The 19171-nt window shown below is 43.5% G+C and overlaps 1 protein-coding gene across 2 annotated transcripts in view; it reads left to right on the forward strand.

Annotated features, from left to right (window-relative positions):
- The window catches only part of klhl2 (kelch-like family member 2), a 116544-nt gene that overhangs the window by 49347 nt on the left and 48026 nt on the right, over window positions 1-19171 (forward strand). For both annotated transcript variants that reach the window (XM_085961977.1, XM_085961982.1), the window contains exon 6: window positions 14288-14397. In XM_085961977.1, the coding sequence (XP_085818103.1) occupies window positions 14288-14397 (110 nt within the window). The remainder of the gene's footprint in view (window positions 1-14287; window positions 14398-19171) is intronic.

The following is a 19171-nucleotide window of genomic DNA, read 5'->3' on the forward strand; positions in this document are numbered from 1 at the left end:
TATTCAGTTTATTTCCATAAAAGGTCTAATGGGAAGAGCCAAGTGTTTGTAATGCATAAATCCCTTTCCTTCTGTATATGTTTCAATGAGGCTGATATCTACTAAATTCATGTTGCAATTTCCCATGTGCCCCTTTTTGTATAAAAGTAAATACTTGATTAAAATTCATTGTGACTACAGAAGCATTCAATAGTCAGACAATGAGCTGCATACAAATTACTTTTGTGGTGCTTTGTGTTTTTTTCACATGCAAACAACAAGCAATTTAGCCATTATAATTGTGTCATACAGTTCTTTATACAGTATCTATTTTCGAGCTTGTAAACCTTCAAACAAGGCTTTAATGCCTACATTTTTATTGCAGAATGAAAATAAGTTATATCTGAATTATTTGTTGTGCCACACTACTTAGAAAATAATATTTTTAAGAATGTTATATACCTTTTTTAAAATAGCTAAGTGGATGCAGAAAACATTTAGTATTCTGAGTGGATTAAAATAAATTATGAAGAGTAAAAGAAGTATAACACATTTCTAAAATAATCCGCAGTAGATTAACCCAATATTTTATATTTTAAACATTGAGCTGCTCACTGAACATGAATGCCTTTAGCCAACTACTGCCTGCTGGTGTAAGGGACTTAGTGATCCACAACACTAAACTGTCCCTAAAGGAACTAAAATTGACTGTCACTAAAAGACTCCAAGTAACTGGTGTGATAATTGGTAAATTATGTCACACTGCTGAAGTAGAGGTTGCTCTTCTGTGGGTAGAGCTGGAACACTTTGTAGAGTAGAGGGAGCTTTACTCTGCTTATAATCATATACTGTATATGACTTGGAAGGCGTTGAAATGCAAATTTGTTCATTCTCCAGTACAAACTCCCATCTAGAGCATCACAATCATGATTGTGGGGGTGGTGCAGGAGAGAAATTCATCTTTGATTCTTCATGCAGTTAGGTGAAAGATTCTCCTTTCCCACTCGTAAGATTACAGACTTTTATGGCCCTAGTGGCTTTTTGGTAGGGTTAGGGTAAGTTGGTTGTAAAAATATTTAAAAAACACATGATTAAGAATGTAAGCCAGTACAGATATGCAGTGCAATAAGCATATTTCATGGAATCACTTGCTTCACTTTTACTCTTTTGTTGTTCTGGGCTACATTATTTAAGTAAGCTTATTTGTTCTGTTTCCTTGCAGTTGTCAATTTGCATGCTGTCTAATTCTAAATTTATCCTGAGCAGTTGAATAGCAGTGTCTGAATACAGCAGCTTTTCTTTTTACATTTCCTACTCTTACTGCAGTGCATCTACAACCTTATTTTTAATCTTGTTAATACACACATTATGATACTGTACATGTGCATGTACAGATGCACAATCCCATCCAGTTGATTTTGGTGGGTGAGTGCATGGGCTATCCTGGGGTATGGTTCAATGGGCGCTGGAGTGTTCCAGTACTTTTCTCAAGTGGTCACTATCTGACCACAAGGGGAGCATCACAGCCAGACTATCCTGTCAATACCATCTATGCATGTGCACTTTGCAGCAAGGCCACTGGTCCGGGTGATTTAATTTTTTGTTGCCCCATGTAGCTTAGAGGTGCTGAAGTAGCTTGTAATGCCCCACTGATGTCCTGGCTGAAATCGCCTTGCCCAGCTCTGCTTCATGTTCTGATCTGTTCAGTTCAGTCTCGCACTAGGATGTGTATTTATGCACTGAGCCATTAGAGCTCCAAAAGCAATATTTTTAATTACATTTTATTAGATTCAGCATCAATATTGCACAAAAGTTGTGTATTGTGTGGCAGTCAGGGCAGATGTGTATCTTATTAAACAATACATTCTAAGATAATACGTATCTTAAGATGGTCCCAAATTAAATACAGAAAATGCTGGAAAGAGTAAGTCTGTCAGCATCTGAAAAGATAGAATAAGGTTTCAGATTGAGGCCCTTCATCAGAGCTGGAAACATGACTAGCAAGCAGTAGCCTTGCATCTTGCTCAGTAACAGAGTCCAAATAGATGAGAGAGCGCAAACAACATGGCTATTTTATGCATAATATAGATTGTAGAAATTAAGACTGATCATAAGCCTTTGGTCACGTTTAAAGAAATCTCTCTGATTGATTGTCTACCAAGAATAAAAAAATTGCAGAAATGTAATCTACACGTGCGATGCACTCCTGTGATAATGTACACAGCTGATACCTTGTTGAGAACCCCCAGGTTGTCGGAGTTCCAGTGTTGATAAAGTAATAGCATATGTGCATAGTTTGATAGTATCAAGACCGGTATCTGAATGGAGATTTTATCACACAAGATACTGAGGTATGCAGATTCTACAAGATACTATGGCCCAGATATTCCGTTCGCAGGCCTCCCGTGGGCGGAGGGCTGCGATCTTGAAAAATCTGCGCTTGGACCGGAGGGCTCCCAGGAGGCACAGAGTTCCGTTGCTGGACCTCTCCAAACTGCTGGTGCGCAGGGCCCACGTATCCCAGAGGCGCAGGTAGTTCGCAGTGTCCCTGGGATCACGTGGGCCATGAGGAGCCAATCAGAGAAGGGAATCTCCCTTCATACATTTGACAGGAAGATCTGTCAAATATATGAATGGAAATCACCCACAAAACATAGTAAAACTTCAAATAATTTTTTTTTAAAAAGTCACATTTTTAAAATGACTTTAAATTACATAAATTAAGTATTTTAAACAAATTTTATTTTTTGAAAAAATAAAGTTTTTAACAGGGCTAAAAATAAACTTACCTTTTAAAGTATTTTTAGATGATAAATCAGTGGAAAAATTATCCAGGAAACTTTCTGGTATCCGGCACGGACGGGACTGACGTGTTGCCGGTTCATCAACAATTCCGGGTAACCGAACGCTATAGTTAAAACATACGGAGCTTCTGAGCTCCGTATCTAGCAACAAACCCTGTTGCTTAGCAACAGCTTCAAAACAATCAGCAGAGCTTGCAAGCGTCTCTGTAGCTTAGCAACAGCTTCAGTGAGACGCTTGCACAGCCAGAAATGAGTTTAAAAAAAAAGTAACTAAAAGTAAAATAAGTTACCTGAACCGACTCCTGAATTTTGCCGGTTAACCGACATTTCCGGTTATTTAGTAGCCGGTTAATCGAAAGTTTCCTGTATATTTTTTTACTTTTTTCAACTCTTATCCATGTAAAAGCAGGCCTTACGCCTGCTTTTCCAGGCGCAAGAATTGTAAGTGTTTTCTGCGGGCGGAGGGTCTCCAAAAAATGGAACTCTTTTCTTCCCCCCCCCCCCCCCCCCCTGCAGCACAACAGAAGGATCTGTCAAGCGCTTTCTTGACGGATCGAAAATGCCAGTTTCCAGCACATGCGCAGTGCATGCCTAAAACTGGCATTTCCGTTGGCCCTATGGGTGAGTACACACCCATACGGAACGGAATTTCTGCTCCTATATAAAATACATGGCCAGAGCAAAAGGAGTCCTGCTTCAAGGAAATTGTGGATTGCTGGAATTGGAGATGAAATGTCCATGATCAAGCAGAATTGTAATTCCTTGTAGTCTGTATACTGAAATGTTACAGAATATTTATGTGGGACATTTTGGTATTGAGAAATGCAAGCGAAGATCCCATGAGATTATGTATTGGCTAAGATTGAACTAGGATATAAGAAGTCTAGTCAAAGATTGTGCTTCAAGTGTTACTTAATTGAACAAGCAACAAACAAAGCCACTTGCTCCACATCTGATTATCACAAGGCTATGGCAGAAATTGCTTCACATCTCTTTGAATACAAAATTAGTACTTGATACTAGTTTGCCAGCATTCTAATTATCCTGAAGTATGCCATTGACAAATACTAGTAGTGAATTGGTTGTTCAAATAGCGAAATTGATACGCTGCAGAAATGGTATACCAGAGGAGATCTTCATTGATGACTGACCTTGTTACGATAGTATTGAGTTGTGGGAGAGTGCAACTTCAAGCACAATGTTTTTAGCCCATGATGCCCCAAATCAAATTATCTTTTATATGTTTAAAAAAAAAAAAGTGTCAGTGGTCAAGATTCAGTGGTCAAGATTCAAAGAAGGATTTGTTAGTTACACACCGTTGGACAATGGGTTCTCCCCAGCACAACCTTTGATGGTTGGTTGCATCTGCTACAACTTGCCTTTTAAAGACTACTTCTCAAGGTTATCTTCATAAACAAGGTGGTTGAGAATAACAGAATTCAGAAGAAGAAGGAAATTAAATGCTATTATGACCAGCATGCCAAACCTCTACCCATGGTCACACTGTTCGTGTTAGACAGAAGCAAAACTAGAACTGGCTGGGGAAAGGAACAGTGTCCTGCCAAGTTGCACCCAATCTTGCCTTATGAAAGTAAAAGCTATGTCATAGTCAGCAACATTGTGTAAATAAGATATTCAGGACTTAATGCATTATTTTTGCTTGGAAAATATCAAGGGACATACAGGGTAGGATAAAGGGAAAAAAAGGGAGGATTATGATAGATACCGAGGGCTCAATACTGCAGAAACTCTAGAGGAGTATAGAAAGTGCAGAGGTGCAATTAAAAAGGAACTTGGGAAAGCAAAGAGAGGAGATGAAAAAATGTTGGCAAGTAAAATCAAGGAAAACCCAAATATGTTTTATAAATACATTAAGAGCAAGAGGATAACTAAAGAAAGAGTAGGGCCTATTAGAGACCATAAAGGTAATCTGTGTGTAGGGTTGCAAAATTCTGGGAATTTTTAAAAGAGGAAACTTTCCATGGGAATTTTGGGAATTTATGGGAATTTTGAGTTTTTTTGCACACTGATGGTTTTTGTCTCTGACCCTTATATTATCTTTGTCGTCAAAATAGACATACTGTTCCATACAAATAAAAACAGGCTTTCAAAACTTTATTTAGGTTATAATTTTGAACTTTATTGAACCCCCACAAAAAAGACCCATCTAAAATAAAATAAAAAGAGCGTCAGCTTATTTAGCCTGTAATTTGTCCTTATTTTGTCCCTTTGAGTCTTCTACTCATGAGTCTTCTGAGTCTTCTACTCCTCATTGCTCCTCCTGATTCTCTGACTCTGACGTGTCCATTTCCTCCTCTGTGTCAGTGTCTAGCTGTGTGGTGGACACTTCTGTATCTGGCTCAATAAGTTGTAGGTTCGCCCGGATAGCCACCAGTTTCTCCACTCTCTTGTTAGTCAGCCTGTTGCGCACCTTTGTATGCATATTCCCAAAAAGTGACCAGTTGCGTTCAGAGGCCGCTGATGAAGGTGGGATTTGGAGTATCACCGATGCAATAGGTGACAGGGCCTCAGATGCACAAAGTCCCTTCCACCAGGTATGTGCACTGATATGCTTGCATGATTCCCATATCCCATCCCCATTCCAAAGACCTTGCTTGGTAGAGAACTTTGCCAGACTTCCCAGAACTTTGCCCACATCCAGATTGAGATGGTGTGAGAGGGTAGAAATCACACTAAGCGCTGTTGATCTGTTCTCCAGAAAGTATTGGTCTCCCAACATGCTTTGGGTCCAGCATGTATGCTGCAGCATGAATCGGCTTGACACAAAATTCTTGACGCGTCTGTATGAATTGAACAATTGCCTTCTCCTCTGCTTTGAGCAGCAGGGATGTGGGTAGGGCAATGCTGATTTATTCTTTTAAATCAGTAAAAAGCCTGAGAACATCTGACAAGACAGCGTCATCTCCTTCAATCTGAGCAATTGCAGATGCTACTGGTGAGAGTAGTTTAAGGCTGCTAACCACTCTCTCCCAAAACACATCATCCAGCAGTATTTTCTTGATACATAGATACATAGAAGATAGGAGCAGGAGTAGGCCATTCGGCCCTTCGTGCCTGCTCCGCCATTCGATGAGATCATGGCTGATCCTTTAATTCAGTATCCCGTCCCCGCCTTCTCTCCGTAACCCTTAACCCCTTTTGCCCGTAGAAATATATCTAATTCCCTCTTAAATATATTTAATGAGCTGGCGTACACTGCCCTCTGTGGCAATGAGTTCCACAGGTTCACCACTCTCTGAGTGAAGAAATTCCCCCTCATCTCTGTCCTAAATGGTTTAGCCCTTATCCTTAAATTATGTCCTCTAGTTCTGTTCTCACCCGCCAAGGGAAACATTCCTTCTGCATCCAGTCTGTCTAGACCTGTCAGAATTTTATACACTTCTATGAGGTCCCCTCTCAATCTTCTAAACTCCAGTGTGTACATCCCTAAACTACATAGTCTCTCCTCATAGGTCATTCCCGCCATTCCTGGTATCAGCCTGGTGAATCGCCGCTGCACCCCCTCCATGGCAAGAACATCCTTCCTCAGATGAGGCGACCAAAACTGTACACAGTACTCGAGGTGTGGTCTCACCAGTGCCCTGTACAGCTGCAGCAAGGTATCCCTGTTCCTGTATTCTAACCCTTTTGCTATGAAGGCCAGCATACCGTTTGCCTTCTTGACCGCCTGTTGCACCTGCATGCTCGCCTTCAGTGACTGGTGTACAAGAACACCCAGGTCTCTCTGTACTTCCCCCTCTCCCAATCTATTGCCATTTAAATAATAATTGATGGTGGTTTCCATATCCCCAGACTGGGATATTGCCATTTCTTGCAGCGACTCCTTACCCTCCAGAAGGCTGTTGTACATTATGACAACACCACCCCATCTAGTATTGTTGGGCAGCTTCAGTGTGGTGTTCTTGTTCTTTGTCATTTGCTTGGAGTTGTAGGTTGCTGCAACTACCTGTTTTCCCCTGACATACTTAACAACTTGCTTGGCTCTCTTGTACAGTGCTTCCATGGTTCTCAAACCCATGATGTCCTTGAGGAGCAGGTTAAGCCCATGAGCTGCGCACCCAATAGACGTAATATGAGGGTAGGCCTCCTCCACTTGAGCCCAAGCAGCCTTCATATTCGCAGCATTGTCAGTAACTACTGCAAAGACCTTTTGTGATCCAAGATCGTTGATGACCGCTTTCAGCTCATCAGCAATGTATGTGCCTGTGTGTCTGTTGTATTTGGATAAATGCTGCTGCATCTTTGTGGCATTCTTTACATATGGCTTTCTACAGTGTTTGCACATGTACACAGTCTTTCCATCTTTAATGCCTGGGGTAAAATGCTTCCACACATCCGACGGTAAACGTGGCATTGTTCTATGCAGAGAAATAAAGGGCATTCATCTCTGTGTCGAACTGCGGTCGATCAGCACGATTGCAACAGGGTGAGTACATTTTTGCTGATGCTCCATGTGATGGAAGCATGACCTGTACACACACGACGCTACATCACCAATAGTGTATTATTTTGTATATTTTAAATTGAAGGACAACAGAGTTCAACAAGTAACTGGTTTATTTGGTATAAAGTCTGATTTACTTACTGCATCATCACAACATCAGCAGAAAACAAAATGACTTCCCTCAGGACCCCTAACCTGGATCTTAAAAAAAACTATAGCAGTCTTACAGATGCCTGCAGGCCAATCACAATTCGATATGCAAATATTACAAATAGAGGGAGCTAATCGCTCATCCACTCATCTAACCAATCAGGACACATTTGTTCACAGTCACACACAAAACTTGTAATTATTAAAACAAGCCAAGTAAGAAGATAAACATATATTGATTAAGAAATTCCTTAATAATTAAGATTCCATCTCTTAGTAATTTTAAGAGAGGACCTGTGGGGGGAAAAAAAAGAAAGAAATACAAAAAAAACAATATTATGCTAGCATGTGCTTTTTTGGGCAAAATTCCCAAGCTAAACTTCCCGTGGAAAATTTCCGGAAATTTACCGGAAACTTTCCACCCCTTTGCAACCCTATCTCTGTGTGGAAGTGGAAGACGTGGGTATGTTTCTTAATGAATACTTTGGGCTCGATTTTTGCCAGAACCGAGGAGGCGGGATTGGAGGCGTGTGAGGTGTTAAAATTGCAAAAAATGGTGGACGGCTCCGATCCCGCCTTCGATCAATTTTCCCAGAATCAGGGTTTCAGACCCCGTTTCCATCCTGCCTCCAAGAGGCGGGATAGGCCCTTAACAGCCAGTTAATTGCCTCTATAATCCCATTTTGAGGCCTTTCTGATTTTAACACATTTCCCCAGTCCTGCACGTCTCCTCTGGAACACGCCAGTTAATCCTGGCGGCGTTTCAAGTGGATGGCTTACTAACAGCTGCAGCTCCACCATTAAAAAGGAGTTTTCACCAATGATCATTTGCAGGTGGCAGAACTTTCTTGTCTCAGGTCTGGGGGAACTTTTAGCAGGCATACTCACTGTTCTGGAAGTTTGGGCGTCCATCTCCATGTGACCTCCTGGGAAACCCCTCTCCCCACCTTGACTGAGTGCTTCCTCAAGCATGGGAACCATTTATTTCCTTTCCTCTTGGACATCAGATTTGGACGAAGACCAGCCGTGGCAGCAGCAGAACCATGAACAACAGCAGCAGCAACCACAGGAGAACCAAGCTGCTGCTCGCACAGGCCTGAAGGCGCCAGCGCATGACCACATTGCTGCCCGGGATGCAAGGGACGCACTCATGTTGGCCAGATTTGCTTAGTCTGCACAATCAAACACTTTTGCCTCGCACCTTACCAGAGCATCGACAATGGACAAGAACCTGCAGATTCCTATCACTCTGACCACCATACTGACAATTGCAAGTCGCTCTAAGCCCTCAATGTGGAAGTCCCATTTGCGAGATGACACAGGCCACAACTTCAACAGTTTGCCATCAAATCTGTTTATCATAACATTACAAGGATGGCTTGTCAAAAAAGCAATACAACACCCAAGTGACTACCCTTGTGACTACTTGTGCTTTATCTTCCTCTTACGCGTGCTTCTACGTGGTGCTTCCCCTGTGGCTTCAGCAGATGTGGAGGCCCCTTGCTCACTTTCTTGCTGCTACTGTCTCGACACCTTTGGCGGGCATCCTCTGGAGTTGCGAGCCTGTGAGGGCTTGGCAACAGTCTGCTGCTCCTGCGGCAGTGCAGGGGCTGAGACGCCCATCTCAGTTGGGTGAGGACTCTGGTGGGGCTCTGACCGATGGCTTTGCAGTGGCATGATCGTGTGAGCACTTGGAGAGGAGCCCCCACTTCCTTGTTCTCTGCCACCAACATCCCTCTCGTGGGTCAGCCCCACTTCAGAGCTAGCAAGTGGCTTGACAGCACCTTGCTGCACTTCAGGGGGGCCATGAGGACCTGTTTCTGCACTGGAAGTCCTACTCCAGAGGACTTCCATGAAGGTCTGGTTTCTATGCGCAATAGCTGACCATCGCTCCTCAAGAGATGCCAGTCTATTCTGAACAATGACCATGTTTTCAACACTCTGGTGACTTAGCTCCTTCATGGCTGTAGCCATCCTCTCCTCAGCCATCCTTTCCACGGAGGTTGCCATCCTTTCCGTGGTGATGCTTTCATGCGCCAATGCCTCCACAAAGGCTCTGCTCATGTTCGCGATGGACTCCTCCATTCGCTCCACATGCGCAGCGACCCTGGAGACAAAACCTGCCAGAGACTCCTGTTCCTGGAGTTCCAGCACCGCTCTCCTCCTGGATGGATCCGGAGGCACAGGGTCGACATGCAGCTGAGCCGAACTGGGAGAGTCCTGTGCCCTCCGACGAGGACTCTCCACTGATGTCCCTGTCTCCACCATCTACTGATGCTCACTTGTGAGCTGTGATACACCAGGTGACAACACTACACTATCTCGCGAAGGTCTCACCGAGGTGAGAGTGTCTGCACTGGCGCTGGGTGCGCTGAATTCTGCGGACGCTGCGCCCTCAGAGTTTGCAGCATCCTCTGAGGAGTCTGGAGGCTCAGCCTGTTCCACCTGGCTAGTGGGGATGGATGCTTGCAATGGTCCTGTGGGGGAGTAAAGGAAAGAGTCAGAGATGTGAGGTAAAGGTTGCATGCACATTGAATTGTGCAGATGATCATAAGTCAATCTGTTAGAGCATCAGAATCATTCAGTCACTCATGCAATGTCAATGAGAGAGATGCCAAACTATTCTGTCACCAGCTTGCTGTGATACGCACGTCTGTCCGTCCCCCACTTGCGAATCTTCCTCGACACTGGCGATTTCCAGGGCCGCCGCCTCCGAGGTGGTGAGCTGGGCTACTGAGGGTGGCCCTCCTCCTGTCCTCGCTCTTTCCCTCTGATTGTGGGCTCTCTTTTCCTGCAATGAGGGACACAAGTGGAGTTTGAGTGAGAATGAAGGAGTGAGTGTAGAGAATCCATAGCATAGATGCTTAGAAGGAGACAAAGGCCCCCCCCCGTGTGTTGTAAGTTGTTGTCATTGCATCAGTGATAGGGAGTGTGAGGGCTGCATGGTCAAATAGTTAAGTGAATGTGACCATAGAGAGAGAGGGAATGGGTAAGGGTGCATGGATGTAAGTGTTAAGTGGGATGTGGAGGAAGAGGTTGGCAAAGCAGAATGCTGGTGAGGAGAGGCGATGGGGATCAGATCGAGGGTGATGGGAAAGTCATACTTTTCCTGTGCGGAGGAGGTCATGAAACCTCTTCCTTCACTGCAACCAGGTTACGCGGCACATAGCGATTGAATTGACTTCCTGGGCCACTTGCATCCACACAGCTTTAGTCTGCTGGAGAGGCTTTTTCCTCCGAGGAAGGGAAGAGCACCTCCTTATTTGATCTTGCTCCCTGCACCAGAGCTTGGAGGGAGGCCTCATCGAACCTTGGCGCACACTTTGGCCTACTGCTGGACATAATTGCTGAATGAAGCGATCACAACAATGGGCATAAAGTTTAAAATCTCCAGAAGAAGCAAGGCTGCTTGCAGGCCTTAAATCCAGTAGCATTGATGACTTCATCGGAGGCGACTTTCTGTATGAAAAGACTCATTGGGCCAGGGGTTTCCACACGCTGGAAATCAAGTGCACAATTAGGGCGAAATCACACTTTTTTCCCATTTCACATTGGAGTTGGGGTCCTGACACGAAAACCACCTGACACGCCCCAGCCTGCCCCCAATGGCAAAATTGAGCCCTTTGCATCTGTTTTCACAAGAGAGGGGCGATGCAGACATTGTAATCATGGGGGAGGAGTGTGAAATATTAGATGAAATAAACATAGTGAGAGGAAGTATTAAGGGGCTTAGCAGCTTTGAAAGTGGATAAGTCCCCAGGCCCAGATGAAATGTATCCCAGGCTGTAAAGAGGAAATAGCAGAGGCGCTCTGACCATCATTTTCCAATCCTCTCTGGCTACAGGTGTGGTGCTGGAGGACTGCTAACGTTGTACCGTTGTTTAAAAAGGGAGAAAGGGATAGACCAAGTAATTACAGGCCAGTCAGCCTAACCTGGTGGTGGGAAAATTACTAGAAAAAGTTCTGAGGGACAGGATAAATCTTCATTTAGGAAGACACTGATTAATCAAGGACAGTCAGCATGGATTTGTTAAGGAAAGGTCGTGTCTGACTAACTTGATTGAATTTTTTGAGGAGGTAACGAGGGTCGATGAGGGTAGCAGGTTTGATGTAGTGTATATGGATTTTAGCAAGGCTTTTGATAAGGTTCCACATGGCAGACTGGTCACGAAAGTAAAAGTCCATGGGATCCAGGGCAAAGTGGCAAGTTGGATCCAAATTGGCTCAGACGCAGGAAACAAAGGGTAATGGTTGACGGGTGTTTTTGTGACTGGAAGGCTGTTTGCAGTGGGGTTTCGCAGGGCTCAGTACTGGGTCATTTGCTTTTTGTGGTATATATCAACGATTTAGGCTTGAATGTATGGGATATGATTAAGAAGTTTGCAGATGATACTAAAATTGGCCGTGTGGTTGATGAAGAAGAAAGCTGTAGACTGCAGGAAGATATCAATAAACTGGTCAGGTGGACAGAACAGTGGCAAATGGAATTCAATCCGGAGAAGTGTGAGGTAATGCATTTGGGGAGGGCTAACCAGGCAAGGGAATACACAATAAATGGTAGAACACTGAGAACTGTCGAGGAACAAAGGGACCTTGGAGTGCAGGTCCACGGATCCCTGAAGGTAGCAGACCCAGTAGATAAGGTGGTTGAGAAGGCATCTGGAATACTTGTCTTTATTAGCTCAGGCATAGAATACAAGAGCAGGGAGGTTATACTTGAACTGTATAAAACACTAGTTAGGCCACAGCTAGAGTACTGCGTGCAGTTCTGGTCACCACATTACAGGAAAGATGTGATTGCACTAGAGAGGGTACAGAGGAGATTTACGAGGATGTTGCCTGGACTGGAGAATTTTAGCTACGAGGGGATTGGATAAGCTGGGTTTGTTTTCTTGGAACGGAGGAGGCTGAGGGGAGACCTTATTGAGATGTATAGAATTATGAGGGGCCTAGATAGAGTGGACAGGAAGGACCTGTTTCTCTTAGCAGAGGGGTCAACAACCAGGGGGCATAGATTTAAAGTAATTGGTAGGAGGTTTAGAGGGGATTTGAGGGGAAATTTCTTCACCCAGAGGGTGGTTGGGGTCTGGAACTCACTGCCTGAAAGGGTGGTAGAGGCAGAAACCCTCACCACATTTTAGAAAGTGCTTGGATGTGCTGTAAACTATAGGGCTACGGAACAAGAGCTGGAAAGTGGGATTAGGCTGGATAGCTCTCTGTTGGCCGGCCGACAAATGGGCCGAAATGGCCTCCTTCCGTGCTGTAAATTTCTAAGCTTTCTATGATCACAGCGCAAACTGTATGTTACCAGCATGATGCTGTACCTCATCTACGTAAACCAAATCATGAAGAAAATATCATGTATGTATTCCTTCGAGGATTTTTTAACTTTGGTTTTGAAGTAAAGATGCAACCTTTAACTGTTTTTAAACAATACCTTTAGATGTATTGTATTCACACCATTCTCAGAATGGCAATCAGTAACTAGTGGTGTTCCGCAGGGGTCGGTGCTGGGTCCCTAACTCTTTACAATCTATACAATCTATATTAACGATTTGGAGGAGGGGACCGAGTGTAACATATCAAAGTTTGCAGATGATACTAAGATGGGAGGGAAAGTAGTGAGTGAGGAGGACATAAAAAACTTGCAAGGGGACATAGACAGGCTAAGTAAGTGGGCAGAGATTTGGCAGATGGAATACAATACTGGAAAGTGTGAGGTTATGCACTTTGGCAGGAAAAATCGTAGAGCAAGTTATTATCTTAATGGCAAGAAACTGGAAAGTACTGAAGTACAAAGGGATCTGGGGGTCCTGGTGCACGAAACTCAAATGGTTAGTATGCAGGTGCAGCAAGTGATTAAGAAGGCCAATGGAATGTTGGCTTTCATTGCTAGGGGGATAGAATATAAAAATAGGGAGGTATTGCTTCAGTTGTACAAGGTATTGGTGAGACCGCACCTGGAATACTGCATACAGTTTTGGTGTCCATACTTAAGAAAAGACATACTTGCTCTCGAGTCAGTACAAAGAAGGTTCACTCGGTTAATCCCGGGGATGAGGGGATGGACTTATGAGGAGAGGTTGAGTAGATTGGGACTCTACTCATTGGAGTTCAGAAGAATGAGAGGCGATCTTATTGAAACATATAAGATTGTGAAGGGGTTGGATCGGGTGGATGCGGGGAGGATGTTCCTGATGATGGGTGAAACTAGAACTAGAGGGCATAGTTTTAGAATAAGGGGCTGCTCTTTCAAAACTGAGATGAGGAGGAACTACTTCACTCAGAGGGTGGTAGGTCCATGGAATATGCTGCCCCAAAAAGCTGTAGAAGCTACATCATTACATAAATTTAAAACAGAAATAGACAGTTTCCTAGAAGTAAAGGGAATTAAGGGTTACGGGGAGCGGGCAGGAATTTGGACATGAGTCTAGGTTCGGATCGGTCATGGCCATGTGGGGAGTGGAGCGGGCCCAGGGGCCGTGTAGCCTGATCCTGCTCCTATTTCGTGTGTCTAATTCTGTTAGATTCAGGAGATGGTTCTGTGATAGTAGATTGGCGGTTAGGATCCGACCAGCCATGATCTTATTAAATGGCGGAGCAGGCTCGAGGGGCCGATTGGCCTACTCCTGCTCCTATTTCTTATGTTCTTATTGGCATTACGTTTTCATAATCACATATCCATAATAATCTGGGCATCTCTTCACAGCGAGGATTGTAGCAGTACAGACTTTTTTTTGCTTTTTGTGCTTTGCTCTTCTAGGAGCCTTTACAAGTGTTTGTTCCCATTGAGGTAATACCAGTTTTAAGGAACCATTTCTGTTTTTTAAAACTAAAACAACTTGTGCAATAACAGTTTTTTCTTTTCACTTTGTTTTTCTTTGAACAGAACAGCATTTCTCAGAGGTTGTGCTAGGAGAGGAATTCCTCAACCTTGGTATAGATCAAGTGTGCAGTCTGATAGCCAGTGACATGCTCACAATCTCATCGGAAGAAAAGGTAAAAGAACAAGAATTAACATTGGAAGACTTTTAATGAATTGAAATGGATTTAAACTTGGGATTTGGACGTATTCGGTCATGGCCAGGTCCTTGCTTACCAGGATGGTTGAAAGGTTGGATGGTGGGAATACATTACTGCTTTTGTGCATCACCTACCAACCAGACGTGGGGAATGGCAGAGACTTGGGACCAGTTTTTTGCCCACAGCTATAGCTGGAAAAAGGTGGCACTGATACAAAAATGGGGCCAATCTTTCCTTCCCTTCCACATTTTTATGAAAGTTTAGTGTATTGATTGAATGTGACTGAAACAGTTTAGGTTGATCCTTTTTTATGTCTTTTATTTTGTTTGAAAAACCCTAAGGTCAAGGCTAGACCAATTAATTATGAAAACAAACATTTGATGCACTAAATTTTCATCAAAAAACAAAGTTCTTGTGCATTCTGTACCTTCCCCAGAAATAATGATCTTGTGCAACAGGCCAATCAGCTCATTCAGATCCTTTTTTCCCTACACAATGAATACAAACGTTGCCTATCTTTGGAACAAACCTGAACAATCAAGTTACATGTGTATACAGCTTGACTGTCTGACTATTAGATCAATAGATTTTAGGAATTCCCTCATTGGCAAGCACTCCTCCTTCCCCTTTTTGTTTCTATATGATGATCTGTCAGAAAAGCAGTGTAAATCCATATCAGTGGACATCTCTGTAGATGCTGTCTGTTGTTTCTTCAACTTGCTAATAGTGAAGCTTCAGTGGTATGGAAATGGAGGTTCAACAGCTGGATGCTGCTGTAGAATAAAATCATGTGGCAATGTTGTTGTGGAAACTAAAGATTATAGTGAAGTTAGAAGAAAAGCTGCTAGTCTGAATGCTGAAGGTAACAGGAATGTAAGAACAGTCTGCACTCTCAAAATTCAGCCGCAATTTGCACAGCACATCACCGAGATGAACCTTGTACGTTTCAATGGGCACTTAAATTTAGGTTATAGATATGGACTGTGCATATGTCTGCACAACAGTGAGCCAAGTACTACCTTCTAGATGTCAACAGAAAGAGGCCATTTTCTCAGACTTCATGCCTTCTCCTTCTCTTCCAGCCCGACTGCTGCCTCCCAGAAGATCCTGCGTTGGGTCTCCAGGGCGTGCTCGCACCTGTTTGTCCGCTCACAACTGTGTCCCCATAAATAGCTACCATTTTATAACTATTCATTCAATCATGAATATTCATTTAATCATCAGTAGTAAATAGTTTAAAAATGTATAATTTTTCAATTCATAAATATACATTGCAGATAATTTTTAAATAAATTTAACGTTCCTTAGTTACGTTCGATGACCATTTTTGTATTTTCCTGTGACGTTTCGTAAATTATTTCCATATTTAACTCCTACTGTCAACGAGTGTTTCCGCGCACTGTTCCAGGGAACCCGTGCAGCTGGCATTTCAGTGTAAAAACCACACATGCGCAGTATTTTGAAGGGGCCGCGCAGGGCCAAGAAAAATTATAGGTAGCATAGCTGCCAACATTTTAATAATTTACTGAGTCAGATTTGATATTTCAATTTTTCATTTATTCTTCTAGATTAAATCTCATTATTTCTATCATTTTAGAATGCTTCTACTTATGGGTATGTTGATTTGAGATTGCGAGACAATGTGGGAGGTTTGCAGGCGATTTAGCGCAATGTTAGCTTTAGACAGGACACTATACAGTGAATGTTAACTCAATAGGACATCAGCTGTACTTGAGTGAGTGTCTGAGTATTCTTGGACTCCCTGTGGCGAACACCACGGGAGATTGACTAGTATGTAAAAAGTATTGTGTGCAGCATGTCTTACATTTGAAAGCATCACACTTGCATCTGATTGGCTTACATGTTCATGCAACAGCAGCAAATAGCAACTGAACAGTTAAGAAACCTACCAATAAGCAAGTAGCATTTTTTTTCTGTTCTTGGGGAGCAGCTGTAAATTTATGCGCAGCTACCAGTCTTCTGAGAAACTTTCCCCACACAGTAGCCGTCTCTAATTGAGCTCTGGATTTGGCTATTTACAACAGTTGGACGTTGCTGCCTTAAAGGGACAAGCCAGACAAGCTACTACCTGCTTGCTAAACACCAAAATCTGCAGGCTATAGACTGAGCTAAGTGATCCCATGAAATGCTCGCCCCACCACATCCAGTTGAGAATGGTGGTGGACAACGGAGCAACTAACAGGAGGAAGAGAGTCCATGAACATCTTCATCCTCGAACATGGTGGACCCTAGCACTTGTATACAAGAGACGAGGCTGAAGTGTTTGCAAACAGTAAAAGTGGCAAATGGACAATCCTACTCGCTTCTTCCCGAGTCTCCACTCTCTTAGATGCCAGTGTCCAGCCAATTTGTTTCACTCCGCATGACATTGAGAAGCAGCTAACTGTACTGAACACAGCAAAGGCTCTGGGCCCTAATAATATCCCAGCTATAGTGCAGAAGGCCTGAGCACTAGAGCTAGTTGCTCACCCTAGCCAAGCTGTTCCAGTATAGCTATGACATTGGTATCTACCAGACAATATTGAAGATTGCCCAGTTATTTCCTATCCACAAAAACAGCATAAATCTAACCCAACCAATTACCAACCTATCTGCCTCCTCACAGTTATTAGTAAAGTGATGGAAGGTATCATCAATAGTACCATCAAGCGACACTCGCCAGTAAACTGCTCAATGACTCTGTTCAGGGTACACTAGAAATACTCAGTTACAGACCTCATCATAGCCCTTAATACAGACATGGATGCAAGAGTTGAATGCTAGAGGAGAGGTGGGAGTAGTGACTCTCAACATCAAGGCAGCATTCGACCAAGTCCAAGCAAAACTGAGGTCTTTGGATGGTGGCGGGGGGTGGTCACAGGGAAAGCCCTCCAGTGGCTGGAGTTATGTCTGACATTCAGAAGATAATTGTGGTTGTTGAAGGTCAATCATTGCAGCCTCAGGACATCACTTCAGGAGTTCCTTAAGGAAGTGCCCTTGGCCCCATTATATTCAGCTGCTTCATCAATGACCTCCTTTCTGTCAGCAGGTCAGGATTGGGGCTGTTCACTGACTTCAGCATTCAGTTCCATTCACAACTCCTACAATAATGAAGCAGCCAATGCTAGGCTACACCAGGACCTGGACAACGTCCAGGCTTGGTCCGACAGGTATTGGGTAACTTACCCAAGTGCCAAGTAATCTCGAACAAGAAAAATTCCCCTTCCTTTTCGGTGTCGGCCGTGGCTCAATGACCGCAATCTCACCTGAGTCAGAAGGTTCTACTTCAGAGACTTGCACATGTAATCTAAGCTGACACTCCCCCAGTGCAGTACTGAGGGAGTGCTGCATTCTCTGAGCTGCTGTCTTTCGAGTGAGATGCTAAACCGAGGCCTGGTTTGCCCTCTCTGATGGACATAAAAAATCCCATGGCACTATTTTGAAGAAAAGTAGGGGAGTTCTCCCTGGTGTACTTGCCAATGCCACTCAGTTAGCACCACTGAAACAGATTATCTCGTCATTATCACATTGCTGTTGTGGGACCTTGCTGTGTGCAAATTTGCTATCGCATTTCCTACATTACAACAGTAACTACACTTCAAAAGTATTTCCTTGGCTGTAAAGCACTCTGGGATGTCCTAATGTCATGAAAGGTGCTATATAAATGCAAGTTTTTTCTCTTTCGTATCATTTTGTCACCATGTCTACAAGTGCAGGGCAGAGGCTGAGTATGCTGTGTTGAGTGTCTCCCCTTCAGTCCCCTCAAAACCTCTCCATTTACAAAGCTCGAATCAATGGTGATGGAATACTCAACACTCGCTGGATGGATGCAGCCGTGACGACACTTGGAGCTCGGTATCATTCAGGACAGAACAGTTCACTTGATTAGCACTGTCACTGGATTCAATATCCATTTCCTCATACGGTTGATGTGGCTGGTTCAGTTAAGCTTCTGGCCAATGGTGACCACCCCCAAGATGTTGATGATGAGGGACGTGGGAGTGGTGCACTTTTTCATGCATTATGTATGATCTACAGGATGCACTGCAGCAACTCACCAAGGTTACTTCAACAGCACCTCCCTCCCAGCACTTGCACCTTTGAGGACAAGAGCAGCAGTATCGTGAGAACACTATTTGCCTACAAGTCACACACTATTCTGACGTATACCACTATTCCTTCATCGTTCGTGGGTAAGTGTCCTGGAATTCCCTACCTAATGCCACTGTGCGAGCATCATCACCAGAAGGACTGCAGTGGTTCACAGACCTTCCCAATGTAAAATGATGTGCATTGTATGTAGAAAATTGAAACTATTTTTAGCGCTAAAACACTGTCCATTATGAAACATTGTTAACTATGTTGATTGCATCATTGTGCTGCTCTTTTCATTAAAAAAGCATGGTGTAAGATCTTAATGATCTCCGAGTTCTTGGACAAGACACCAATAGGCAGCAGCCAGTATGTTTGAGCAATAGATTAAGATTTATTAAGCATACAGCGTAATATACTTAACATTAGGCGGTAGTTTTAATGAGTAGCTTGCAGCCCTCGGTCTCTGGAACCTCTCGGATACAGATGACGTCGTCTTAAGCCTGTTCCTTTGTTCTCGCAGTACGTCTGTGTAAAGTTCTTTGAGTATCGAGGTTTTAACCCTTTTCTTATCAACAGTTCATTTAGCCAGTATCCATATATGGTCTTTAACAAAATCACCTTTTATAATTGGTTCTAATGGTCAAAATACCATTGT

Source organism: Somniosus microcephalus, chromosome 2 (genome assembly GCF_052327205.1).
Source record: "Somniosus microcephalus isolate GS21.2 chromosome 2, FLI_Smic_1.0, whole genome shotgun sequence".
NCBI lineage: Eukaryota > Metazoa > Chordata > Chondrichthyes > Squaliformes > Somniosidae > Somniosus > Somniosus microcephalus.